The following is a 14,558-nucleotide window of genomic DNA, read 5'->3' as shown; positions in this document are numbered from 1 at the left end:
TCTCACATATTTGGAAGGTTTGGAAAGATTTTTGAGTCCAAATATTGCCTTTTTTGGCTCATTTTCAAGCCGGTTCAGCTCATTTTGAGCACGGAACTACTCCAATAAGGTATACGAGTATAAACTATTTCCTATTGTTGTTGAGAAGTTCCTGGAGAATATTTTTCTAAAAATATTCTTAAGGATAACTCAATAACACGACGCCGGACAACGCGTCACAAATGAAGACTCAATGCTAACAACCGAGCGTTAGTTGTACGTCGAACCAATAAGCACGAGCTAAAGACTGGAAAATCAGGAATCGACTTCAAAGTTCAAATTCCAACAACGGTCAGACAATAAATGCAGCACCGGAACCCCTACAGGCATTCTACAAAGCACTGAATGGCCCGAAGGATTGAAGGAATACAGAACAAAAGTCATTTCCAGGTCCCGTTACACCGACAAAGGGTAGGGGCAATCATATCCAAAGCATTCCAGACTCTTCTATAAAAGAACGAGGCTGAAAAGCTTTGGAGGGGGTATCTGTAGGCGTATAAAACTGCTTATAGGTCCCTTGACACAGCTCGGCGCGATGATTCGACAAATCGACGAACGTTCAAGCAACGAAACGAACTAAAGAGGCTACAAAGCTAACGAACTGCATGTGAACAACGTTAGTGGTTCGGGGAGTCGACGGGTCTTCCAACAAAGTGGATTTGAACTCAAACACCGACTGAGTTTACTGCCAAATCCGGAATCAAGTCAACAAATCAACAAAACAACCGAACAACGGACAAAACAACCGGAAACAACGGAAAACGACAAAACCAGCGCACCTGGGGGAACTCGGCCCGAACCGAACCACCCTAAGGTGGCTCGGCCCAAGCCGAGCCACCCTAGGGTGGCTCGGTGGCCGAGCCACCCCAGGGTGGCTCGGCTAAGGCCGAGCCACCCTAGGGTGGCTCGGCCAAGGCCGAGCCACCTCAGGGTGGCTCGGCATGAGCCGAGCCACCCTCAGGTGGCCCGACTCCCCCCCCCTCTCTCTCTTGTGCACAAAGGCACAGTTCAGAGAGGCTATAAATAGGGGGGGTGGTTGTTCATTTGAGGGACTTCTTCTGAAACTTTGGAGAGAGCAGAAACTCTGCCGGATTGTCACCTCAACTCGGAGATCTGAAGGCTTGAAGACTTGGAGACCCGGATTTTATTCTTAGCGAGCACCCGCACCGAAAAAGGCAGGAGTTCGAGAGAGTCTAATCCTCAGATCTACGTCGTTACACTCCGGATCTAAGCTTGGTTCTTAGATCCCGAGATTCGAGCGGTCGTTTCCTTGGTGAAACGATCCCTCCCGGCTATTATCTCCTTGGTGGGATAATACCCGTAATACGTCGTAGATCTGCTTGGATCCAGATCACGCGGTGGTCCACGGTAAGCAACCCCGGCGCAGGCAAAGAACCCACAGAAGCAAGAGACCGAATAACAGGATCTTGTGATTTGTTCGGTAAAAGAGAGAAGTTGTAATTTTGATTTCTTTGTTTTATTTTGATTTTCATTGTAAGCCGGATCTTATAAAAAGACCGGATCTCTTTGTAACACATAAAGTTGTTAACTGGGTGCAATGACATCGATAATGAAGAAAACGCCAACTTTTCCCGCGAACACTTGCTTCTTCTTCAAAGTTCATTATAAAAAATAGCCATTTCATTGCTTCAGTATATCCTTTAGTACCTGATAATCCCGAAGTAATAAGGAATCAGGCAATAATTTCAATGTCCTATTTTAGTATTAGTATTCAAGTATTTATTGAGGACTTGAGTCATTTGTGGTATTGTAAAGTTATATATCTTCCTTACCTAATTCCTTTACCTCATCTTAAGTGAGTATAGGTGCTTTTCCTTTATCTGGCAGTTTTCTCAAAGAGGAACTGACCATGCCTAGAGAGAAAATCGGCACCAATATTAGTGAATTTAGGAATTTATTTGTGACGCCTCTCGTTACACATAAGGATGTAGTCAAAGGTAAACCCAAGGATGTCAAACCTACCATGCACCCACCCAATGCAACAACACATTTTACCATCAAACCTACCATGCAACCCAAGGAGATCCCATTCTTAGTTTCACTATTCAGATTCTCGAAGTGGAGATCCCACTTTGAGTTTCTTTTGTAGCAGAAGATAGAATATAAATTTTTTTCTCGCCAGCAACAGGTTCGTCTTTGCCCCAAGAGATGACAAGTAGGAGATATAATATAAAATTCTTCCTCTCTAGTATCAAGATCCACGCTTTACACACATGGGGGACTTTATCTCGATCTCTTATTAGAGATAAGTCTACACCTAACACGGGTTGCCAGTTAGTCTTTTGCTATGAAAAGGACTAAAGCCCACGTATTCGATATTATGGCAGATCGTTATTAATAATGCCAAAATCCGTACCTTACACGCACGGGGAATTTTATCTTGAATCCTAAGTAAAGATAAATCAACATATAACACGCGTTGTCGGTTAACCTTTCTCCGTGAAAAGGACACCAGGATTCACATCTGGGGGACGTTATCTCAATCCCTGAATAGCGATAAGTCTACGTCTAATACGCGTTGTCAGTTAGTCTTTTATCATGAAAAGGACAAAAGCCCACGTATTCGACATCGTGGCAGGCCGTTATTAATAACGTTATAATCCATGCCTTGCACACATAGACGACTTTATCTTGACCCCTATGTAGAGATAAATCTACGCCTAACACGCATTGTTGGTTAGCCTTTCTCTATAAAAAGGACAATGCCCATGTATTCAATATCATAGCACCAAGTCTAAGAGAGTTCATTCTTGTAGTAAAACATCACATGTGAAATGAATTTAGATAATTCACATGCAAGCCTGATTCAAATGGTAATCGGTAAAGGCATATCCAATCCGTTGATGGCTGAGGATTTGCCAAAAATCCTAAAGTCTATGCTTAACACATGTTGCCGGGTAGTCTATTCCTGTGACAAATGACGAAGTCTACATATTCGATATCATAGCATCAAGCCTATGAGAGTTCATTCCTTTAGCATAACATCACTTGCAGAACAGACTTAAACAATCAGCATCTAGCCCAACTCAAATAGTAGGCGGTAAAGACTTATCAAATCCGTTGATAGCTGATGATTTGCCAAAAATTATAAAGTCTACGCTTAACATGCATTACCGGGTAGTCTATTCTCACGACAAATGACGAAGTCTATATATTTGATATCGTAGCATCAAGTCTAAGAGAGTTTATTCTTTTAGCACAACGTCACCTGCGGAACGGACTTAATCAATCCGCATGCTATCCCGACTCAAACGGTAGTCGGTAAAGGCTTATTAAATCCATTGATGGCTGAGAGTTTCCAAAAACCATATAAGTACGATAATCACTGACGCACCAGTTTCATCAGTTGGCCTCGTGACTTGAGCACCTGGGACAACATCAATTCTAGGCGAAGTCTCCATGAGGAACCTCTAAAGCATTCGCAATGGTATCCGTATTAGCTCTAATAGCTGGTCCTATAAGCAAAACTCCCCTATGGTTAAGTAAATAACTAGTGGGATGTAAGGGTATGATCCGTACCTGCATATGAACCGGCGTCAACGGTTGGTCCTGCAGCCTCTACACTTGGGTCTACCACGCGTTACAACACCGGTCAAGCTTAAACTGTGTTGACTCCAGTAAACATACGAAAATAAATTGTGTTAATGCTAGACGACACATTATAATAAAAATCAACGTTGATCAACGTGTTACAATGAAGGACAATGTTGGTCAACGCTATGATAAATTCGTCAAAATAAGGCTTAGGATGAAATTTTTGCATCAAAATTACTCCGAGAAGTTCAATCGTGATTCGGATATGAATTCCCGATGAATTTGATCAGTTTAACATCGATCCAACGACATGAGCTAATTCAGAAAACCAACACACCAATTCAAGTTCTAGATTTTGACAACGATCAGATGATAAACGCAGCATCGAAATTTTTTTAGCTATTTAATAAAATACTGAATAGACTAAAAGTTAAAGAAATTAAAGAATTGAAAGTTGGGCCAATCATATCCAAAGTATCCCATCATATCTGTGAGATTTAAAAATTATCTATGGGTTCTTGGACGCAGCTCGAGAAGAAGAGAAGATTATGAACGTCAAGTCAGAGAGGATTATCTAAGTCAAATGAGATCATTCCTGTGCAAAACAAAGTGAAGGAACGTACGTGAAACGTCAGAAAATGTGAAACAATGGAGCAAATACAATCAGGAGGGGTCAAAGTGGCTCGCACACGTGTGGGTCACCTCGAGGTGGCTCGCACAAAGAATTAAAATTTTGATCATGATGCGATTCGAATTTAAAACATCTCGAAAGACAAAAAGTTGTAGGTACCTTCTCCATATTTCTAATGCATCTTGAATCATATCATTCTGAGGTCAGATGAGAGAATTAAAGCCAAAATACTATGTGGGTCACCTTGTGATTATTGAATTAGATCTAATAGACAATCACAAATGGGTTATTGGTTTAATATGGGTCATGATAGTTATTGGGTTGGGCCCAATAATGGTCTTCATGATAGGATTAGGATTTGGTTTATACAAATCCAAATCAAGGTTTCATTCCTGTTATGAGATCGTACCTAACAAAACAATATATCCCAACAACTCTAGTTAAAATATTATTATATATTTGAAGATCTAGAGTTCCTATGGCCCTATGGTTCTATAAATACTGCCCTCTTCTCCTCTCGGAAGGTACATGGGATCTTGGATTAATTTCTGATCGATCTAAAATAGTAGAGAGAAGAAGTATTTTTCTTTGGTGTGGAGATCCAAGGAAGAAGAAGGAACTTCAAAGGAGACGATCGGAAGTCCCACTACTAACGTGGAGGGAAGGACACGATCATAGACGTCAAGATCCAAGGTGCAAGCTCTCTTCCTCGGCTGTTGATTTCTTAATCAACGGAGGAACCAAGGTAATCATAAATCCAATAGTGTTGAATCTTGGGTTTGCTGTGTTTTTGATATCATGTTTAGACAAGTCTATACCCCTCTAGTTGTTCTCATTGGTCCCTGGAATCTCCCGCGCAAAGCGGAAGATGGAGACCCAAAACTGGTCGACGGCCGGCTGGCCAGGCGCCCCCTTTTGGGGTCACCGCTGCGGCCGAAGGCTGCAGTCCAGTGACCTCCTAAGGGTGTTGCGGGGCTGTTATCGGATAGATCCTGGTCGGTTTGGTTTGGGTTGCATTTTATTTCCGCAATTTTGTTAAAATGCAATCCGGGAAACCATATTCCCAACAAATGGTATCAGAGCAAGGTTTGACTTAAACATGTTTATCGGTTATCGTTATTTCATGCAATTCAATAAGATTCATATGGTTGTACGCAAATCGGAAATTGAAATAGTGTTAATATCAAAACAACGATTGCCAAACCCCCCCCCATCCTTAGAGACTGGCCTCCGATTTGACACTTTTTGGGGCTCCCTGGTTGTATTGGAACATTGTTTTTTGTATTATACAATATTGTTTCAATGATTTGGTTATCATATGTTATTATTTTTTGCTGGATTGGAATAACAGGCAATGTTAGAACTGAGCTAACGTTTTGCAGGCATGATACTAGCCCTTCTCCTATGGTCTCTGCCCTTGCTAAATAAACAATGATTTTTTTTAACATGCTTGTGATGTTTGTAATTATTATTTGGACGCTGACATGATTTTCCCGGTAGTGGGCATGCAGTGGATCCCCATTTGTTTTGTATTTGATTAGATCAAATGTACACCTCCTTGCGGGGTATAGGATCAATTGTATTCATATTTTTTTGACAGCAAACTTATGGCGATCCTAGGCAAGGCGGAGCTCATCACAACTAGCAGAACCATGCAAGGAGCAAGGCAGCAACCAAGTAGTCACAAAGGATAGATCATGGGAGAAAGGGTTTAGAACCTTTTCTATGATTTTATTATTATTATTGCGTGGTTGTATTTTAGATATTAGATATTTATTTACATGCGTAGTTGTTTTATGTTTTTAAAATGATATATGCATGTTGAAAATCCAAACTATAAGATCGAGTGGGTGGGGGGTCTAAACTCAGTTACCCCACAGTCTTCCATTGTTAGGTCCTCTGCTTGGCAAGTGTGTCACTTCGAAGCCAGCCATTTAAGGTAGCAAATCCATTAGGAGTGTGACACACATGTTGTTGGCAGGAGGGGCTTCTTCGGATAGAGTCATTGAGACGCATTAGAGAGAGGGCTACCCAAGTAGCCTCTACTTGAAGTGGATGTCAATGACACTAGACAATGGCATACACTCGACCGAAATATTTATTAAGGGACCCCCAAGGGCATTAATAAAAATATCGGAGACTTGAGCTAGATCAGAAGTTATAAATTCTAGTGCATGAGATGCACATATTAGAATCTATAATGGGAACCACCCTATTGTTGTGTACAGCATTTGACCTCCCCAAGGAGGCGTGTTGGTGCATAATTATATTCTGATGCATTAATAAGTCAAGATCATTTTTTCGTGTTTTTTTTGTGTGATAAGTATAATTATTAAATGCAGTCTTTTAATTATATGTTGTTTTATGTTTTATTTTAGTATGTCTTCATCCTCGTTCAACCCGCTTTCTGCTATCTTGAACCAAAATAAATTGAATGGTCAGAACTATGTTGACTGGAAGACAAACTTAAACATTGTCCTTACTACTGAGGGGTACAAGAGTGTCTTAACCAATCCTAAACCATCAGAACCTACTCCGGACTCCTCTCAGGAGGATAAGGATAAGTTTGAAAAAAGGGTCAAGGCCAACGACATGGCCAAGTGTTACATTCTAGCATCTATGTCAAATGTACTGCAGCACCAACATCAGTATTACACTGTTGCTAGTGACATTCTGTTTAACCTTAAGGAAATGTTCGGATCGCAAGGTCGCCTAGCAAGGTAGAGGGCCATGCGGGATTTTCTTAAGGCAAAGATGGCAGAGGGAACTCCAGTGTAGAATCACCTGCTGAAGATTTTCGATCATCTGAACACTGGAGATCCTAGGGGCTGAGATTAACGGTGAATCTCAGGTAGATATGATCCTCAAGTCGCTGCCAGAGTCCTATGATCAGTTCAAGCTTGACTATGTTTTGAATCATAGAGACTACTCTATGATCAAACCCAGCCCATCTTTGCAAAACACGGAGAAGGTCTCTACTAGGTCTACGCCTAATAAGCAGAAGCAGACTGGGAAGAAGAAACCTAAGTCTCCGAAGGTTAAACAGGGACCTACTGGTGGTGGTGTGGAAAAGGTGTAAGGCAAGGCTAAAGCCAACAAGGAAGGAAAGGGAAAGTGCTTTCAATGTGGGGAAACCGGCCATTGGAAGCGGAACTATCCCAAAGTTCTAGCCAAGAAACAAACAGGTATGACTGATATTCAAGTTATTGAAGTAAGCTTTATTGCAGATACTTCTAGTAATTGGTGCTTAGATTCAGGCGCAACTCACCATATCTGTAATTTAATGCAGGGGTTTCAGGTGAGCAGGCAGCTTGAAGAAGGCGAGATCAATCAGAGTCTGGGGTCAGAGGCCAAAGTATCAGCAGTTGTAGTAGGAGTCGTTAGATTAGCTTTTCAGAACAATAATGTTTTAATTTTGAATAATGCCTTGTATGTGCCAAATATAAGGCGGAACTTGATTTCTATTCCTAGTTTAGCATTGCTTGGTTATACTTGTGTGTTTGGACAGAATGTTGTTATCAAAATTAATGGGAGTTTTATTTGTTCTGGAAATGTGTCTAATGGTTTATATTTTATTCATCCCACTGTGCTTGAAATTCAAAATTCTGAGATTGTTGATAAATCATTGACTAGAAAAAGAAAGATTCCTCCTTATAACTCTAGTAAGTTGTGGCACCTAAGGCTTGGTCACATTAATCTAAAAAGGATTAACAAACTGGTTCAGTGTGGGCTTCTACCTTCTTTTGAAGTAGAACCCATCTCAGTTTGTCAATCTTGTTTAGAGTTTAGAGGGTAAGATGACCAAAAGACCCTTCTCCTCGAAGGGTAATAGGGCACATGGATTACTACACTTAGTACACACAGATGTATGTGGTCCTATGAGTATCAAAGGTAGAGAGGGATATCGGTATTTTGTCACCTTCATTGATGACTACTCTCGATATGGTTATACTTACTTGTTGCACTATAAATCTGAGACCTTTGATTGCTTCAAAGTGTTTAAGGCTGAGGTAGAAAAACAACTAGATGGAAGTATAAAATCTCTTTGATCGGATCGAGGAGGTGAGTACCTCTCTAATGAGTTCATTGAGTACTTAGCGCAGACAGGGATTACATCCTAGCAGGCTGCACCAGGTACACCACAATAGAATGGTGTGGCAGAGAGGAGGAATAGGACTCTTTTGGAGATGGTTAGATCAATGATCAGTTATTCAGAATTACTACCTCCTTTTGGGGTTACGCCTTAGAAACTGCAACATATTTACTCAACTTAGTGCCTTCTAAATCTGTTCCTTTAACCCCACGTGAATTATGGATAGGGCGAAAGCCCAGCTTATCCCATATCAGGATCTGGGGTTGTCCAGCACATGTGCTGAAAAGAAGTCCAGATAAGTTAGAAGCTAGATCTAAGTTAGTATATTTTGTTGGGTATCCTAAGGGTACAAAGGGATATCAGTTTTATGATCCTAAAGAACACACCATAGTGATAAGTACCCATGCTGTGTTCTTAGAAGAGGGTTATATGGTAACTGAGGGATGTAGGGATTTTAAGTTGGAAGAAATATCTGAAAATATTTTGAGTGATCCAGTTCAACAAGATAGTCAACCTATTATAGAAACACCTTCATTACCTACACCGGTCTCAAGTCAGATGCCTCAGCGTAGTGGGAGATCTATCAGGGAACCAGATAGGTACATGTAACTAGGTGAAATTTTTGAGGTAGTCTCAAAAACTATGGTAGAGGATCCTACTAGATATGAAGAGGCTATTACAGATGTAGACTCTTGCTTATGGCAAACTACTATGAAAGCTGAGATGGAATCCATGTATTCCAATCAGGTCTTGGAACTTGTAGACTTGCCTCCCAATGTTCGTCCCATAGGGTGCAAGTGGATCTACAAGTGGAAAAGGAATTCAGAAGGACTTGTAGAAGCCTATAAGGCTAGACTTGTGGCTAAGGGATACTCTCAGCGAGAGGGTATTGACTATGAGGAGACTTTCTCCCCGGTTGCCATGATCAAGTCATTTCGAATTCTTTTATCCATAGCCGCACATCTCGATTATGAGATATGGCAGATGGATGTTAAGATGACATTCTTAAATGGATATCTTGACAAGGACATCTATATGGAGCAGCCAGAGGGTTTCATAGCTAAAGGTCAGAATAGCAAGGTCTGCAAGTTGCAGAAATCTATTTATTGATTGAAGCAAGCTTCACGAAGCTGGAACCACAGATTTGACTAGACTATAAAATCTTTTGGATTTGATCAAAATATGGAGGAGCCTTGTGTTTATAAGAGAGGTGAAGGTAAGTCGGTCATCTTCTTAATACTTTATGTAGATGACATGTTGCTTATTGGAAGCGACATTGGTGCACTCTCTACGGTAAAAAGTTTGGTTGGCTAGTAACTTTGATATGAAAGATTTGGGAGAAGCAAGTTACATTCTAGGCATCAAATTACATCGGGATCGACGTAATAGAATGATAGGCTTATCCCAGATATCTTACATAGATAAGATACTAGATCATTTTAGTATGGAAAATTCTAAGAAAGGTTTCTTACCTTTCAGATATGGAGTAGCCCTTTCCAAGGATCAGTGTCCTAAGACACCAGAGGAAAGAGAATACATGAGAGGGATTCCTTATGCTTCAGTAATAGGAAGTCCCATGTATGCCATGCTATGCACGTGACCCGATATCTGTTTTGCTATTGGTATGGTCAGCAGATATCAAGCAGATCCAGGTCCAGCTCACTGGACAGCCGTTAAGCACATAATCAAGTACCTGAAAAGGACTAAGGATTATATGCTGGTTTTCGGCGAAGTGGATCTAATACCGTTTGGTTATATAGATTCTGACTTCATGTTAGATAAGGATTTGATGAGATCGACATCTGGCTATGTATTCAGCCTAGGTGGTGGTGCGGTTAGCTGGATGAGTATCAAGCAGAAATGTGTGACTGATTCGACTACGGAAGTAGAATACGTGGCGGCTTCAGAGGCTTCGAAAGAAGCAGCTTGGCTGAGGAAGTTCCTCATGGAGCTGGGAGTTGTACCAGATGCAGTGAGACCCATTGTGCTCTTTTGAGACAATAGTGGAGCTATGGCAAACTCCAAGAAGCCGAGATACACCAAAGGCTTAAGACACGTAGAGAGGAAGTTTCATCTCGTCAGAGAGATTGAAGCTAGATGAGACATAGTCGTGACCAAGATCGCTTCTTCACAGAACTTAGCTGATCCATTCACTAAACCCTTACCAGCAAAGACTTTCGACATGCATATGAACAAGCTAGGTGTGAGGCGTATGAGTGATTGATTGTGAGTGCAAGTGGGAGTTTGTTGGGTTTTGTATGTGCCCTCAAACCAGTTTTTCATGCAGAGACACTTATATCTGATTTATGTTGACATATATACATGCATATTATTTGTTCTATATTCTGAGTACTATAGATAGGCTGTTTGTCCCTAGATGATTGATCTGGATTGTGTTGGGTATGGAGATACTCAAGGGAGAACATAATCCGAGATGTACAATCATCTTAGAGTATCACAGTCACTAATAGGAATAGGCTACCTGTTAGGACATGACTGTAGTATGGTTAGCACCTTAACCGGGTGGTGAATCTCTACTACGTGAGAAGGAAGTTCTCATTGCTAACATACTGTTGTATACGACAGAGCTATCGTATACAATGATGGACATAAGATTGTGTTTGACCAAAACTCTGTCAATATCAAACACGGATGATTTTATTCCCTGATGTGGATGAAATAACTCTAAATCCTGAGACATATGGTAGGACTCAAGCTTCAGACCTTGGGTGTTTTGATGTACCAATTAGTGAGGCTCATAAATGGTCAACACCTCGGTACATTGGGTAACCAGTTTCGGAGTATTGCGAACTCCTATGTCAAGATGGAATCTACCCTCAGTTGTCTGAGTATATCCCTTAAAGTCGATTGGCAGTCTGATTGCGGGAACCTGTACAGCTACTCGAGTTAGAGTAGAAGCATATCAGAGGATCTCATCGTGTATCAAGGACAAGAGGTAATTGAACAGGTTGACAGATCTTATCTCCTATTCTATTACAGATATTATGGTGGAGAGGTATATTCATCAATACACAATATCAGGTCTAGGCTTGCGTAAGCAATTCTTCTACCATCAGAGTTCAGCAAACACTGTTTAGTGGAATCAATGTTTGCTAACTAAGCTAGGTGCAGTACATTATGAGATAACAGAGACACTAGCGTCAGTTGGAGCTGATAGCAGGAGTACCTAGGTGTCCCACTTCTAGGTCAACGTTCTATCCACGACGATCGTTTTGGGAAGTTCCTCAAAATGTATTTATATGTGTAGGGTTTTGTGATTATTGGATTGGATCCAATAGACAATCACAAATGGGTTATTGGTTTAATATGGGTCATGATAGTTATTGGGTTGGTACCAATAATGGTCTTCATGATAGGATTAGGATTTGGTTTATACAAATCCAAATCAAGGTTTCATTCCTGTTATGAGATCGTACCTGACAAAACAATATATCCCAACAACTCTAGTTAAAATATTATTATATATTTGAAGATCTAGAGTTCCTATGGCCCTATGGTTCTATAAATACTACCATCTTCTCCTCTCGGAAGGTACATGGGATCTTGGATTAATTTCTAAGCGATCTAAAATAGTAGAGAGAAGAATTATTTTTCTTTGGTGTGGAGATCTAAGGAAGAAGAAGGAACTTCAAAGGAGACGATCGGAAGTCCCACTACTAATGTGGAGGGAAGGACACAATCATAGACGTTAAGATCCAAGGTGCAAGCTCTCTTCCTCGGCTGTTGATTTCTTAATCAACGGAGGAACCAAGGTAATCATAAATCTAATAGTGTTGAATCTTGGGTTTGCTGTGTTTTTGATATCATGTTTAGACAAGTCTATACCCCTCTAGTTGTTCTCATTGGTCCCTAGAATCTCCCGCGCGAATCGGAAGATGGAGATCCAATGGCCAGGCACCCCATTTTGGGGTCACCACTGCTACCAAAGGCTGTAGTCCAGTGACCACCTAAGGGTGCTGTGGGGCTGTTATCGGACCGATCCTGGGCGGTTTCTGGTTTGGGTTACATTTTATTTCTGTAATTTTGTTAAAATGCAATCCGGGAAACCATATTCCCAACACTTGAATCATCTTATTCTGAAGTCAGACGAGTGAATTAAATTGAAAATACTATGTAGGTCACCACGAGGTGACTCGCACACATGTGGGTCACCTTGAAGTGACTCGCACCTGGAGAGTTCCTGAAACGCATTTTCGATAGTCTTCTTAGGATTCTTTCATTCCAGAGCCTTCCCAACTGACTTGAGGCTATCCCTAAATATGGTTAAGCGGTTATTAATTGAGGATAATGTCAAATCATTAATTCTTATCCTAAAATACTGCATCCGAAGCCTATAAATACAAGCCTAGGGCCCCTATACACGGGTGATCTGAAACTGTCAAATTGGAGAGTTAATCTATCAATTTAAGAGGGGCTAGCAAGTTCTTGGAGAGTTCTTCTACATAAAGAAGAAGAGTTCGAGAGATCTGAAGCCCGCTTCTGTCGTTCCTTGAGATCAGAATTCATACTGATCTTGAGAAATATAGTAATATCACTTTATTGAGATTATTTACTTATGTACTTGTTTCCTTTGTGAAACAAGACCAGCCTTTGTTGCAATCAACCAGATCTAATTCGTGGCGATCCACGGATAAAACATCCCCGACACAGGCAAAGATCATATGCAAACAGTGGGTGATAAACGTCTTCTACGTGTATTTCTAGAGAGTTGTATTTTACTTATTTTTATTGTGTAAGAAAGTCTTATAAAAAGACTAATTTTACTTTGAATCTGTAATCGATAAACGTGTAATGGATTCAGTAATGAAAACAACTTTCAACGTAAACATGCGATATCCCTACGCATGCCGCTCCACTAAAATGTCTCTTCATATCCTTGTACATTTTGGTTGTGCCTGGATGCACTGTGTACCTGGTGCGATGTGCCTCATGAAATAGATCCTTATTTAGCTATGTATTATCTAGCACTACTAACTAGCCTTTCAATCGAAGGCCCCCATCTGATCCGATGGTTCAATCTGCCTTGCGCTTTTTAAAAATCTCCCCTTTTCGGGTTTGAATCTAAGAATTCTCTACCTGAGCACTGACCACTCTATCTGTCTATGATGGTTGTATGGCTAAAGCTTCCCAAAATACACCGCTCCTGCCAATCTTTGGCTTAAAGTAAAACTGACTAAGGGTGAGAAGGTCTCGATGAAATGAGCACCTCAAAGTTGCAAGCCCGTGACGACACTTCCTACAACGCGTTGGCTATAACGTTCGCCTTCCCCGGATGGTATTGAAATGCAAACTCGTAATCTTTAATGAACTCGACCCATTGTAGCTGCCTCTAGATGAATTCCTTTTGAGAGAAGAGGTACTTCAGACTATGATGGTTTGTAAACAGTTCATACTAAACTCCATAAAGATAATGCCTCCATGTATTAAGTGCAAAAGTGACTGCTCCTAACGCCAAGTCGTGAGTAGGATAATTCTGCTCATGAATCCTCAACTACTGTGAAATGTATGCAACCACTCTCTGAGTCTGTATCAAAATGTCTCCTAATCCCGACAAAGATGCATATGTGTAAACAACAAAAGTCTTGTCACTGCTCGGGATGATCAAAACGGTGATGTAGTCAACTTGGTCTTCAGAGTCTCAAAGGCCTTCTAGCATTTCGGTCCCTAAAAAACTGAACACCCTTTATCGTAAGGCAAGTCAACGTGGTAGCAATCTTCAAAAAGTCCTGGATAAACTTCCTGTAATAGCCGGCCAGACCCAAAAAGCTACGAATCTCTGTAATGATCTTCGGTGGCTCCTAATCAAGAAGTGCTTCCACCTTGGCTAGGTCAACTGTAATGCCTTCCTTGCTAATGATATGGCCCAAAAATCTAACCTTTGAAAGCCAAAACTCATACTTGCTGAACTTAGCAAACAACTGGTGCTCCCGTAAAGTCTGTAATGCTTATCGAAGATACTGTTCATGCTTGGCCTCTGATCTCGAATAAATGAGGATGTCATCGACGAAAATGATCACGAACTGGTCTAAGTAACCCATCAAATCCATGAATATTGTGGGTGTATTGTTTAGCCCAAATGGCATGACAAGGAACTAAAAAGACCTATATTAAGTCAGAAAGGTGGTCTTGGGAATATCCATCTCCCGAACCCGTAACTGGTGATAGCCAGATCAAAGATCAATCTTCGAGAAATACTATGCTTCCTGCAACTGGTTGAAT

At 40.9% G+C, this 14,558-nt stretch overlaps 1 protein-coding gene across 1 annotated transcript; it reads left to right on the top strand.

Moving 5' to 3' along the window:
* Positions 6,426–6,949, top strand: LOC109823299. Its single transcript, XM_020389584.1, has 2 exons — positions 6,426–6,481; positions 6,604–6,949. The coding sequence occupies exons 1-2, from the start codon at positions 6,426–6,428 to the stop codon at positions 6,947–6,949; spliced, it is 402 nt and encodes a 133-aa protein (XP_020245173.1).

This window comes from Asparagus officinalis, chromosome 9 (genome assembly GCF_001876935.1).
Source record: "Asparagus officinalis chromosome 9, Aspof.V1, whole genome shotgun sequence".
In the NCBI taxonomy this organism is placed as follows: Eukaryota; Viridiplantae; Streptophyta; class Magnoliopsida; order Asparagales; family Asparagaceae; genus Asparagus; species Asparagus officinalis.
The sequence above is the reverse complement of the archived record's forward strand: the minus strand, read 5'-3'. Positions and strand labels throughout refer to the sequence as shown.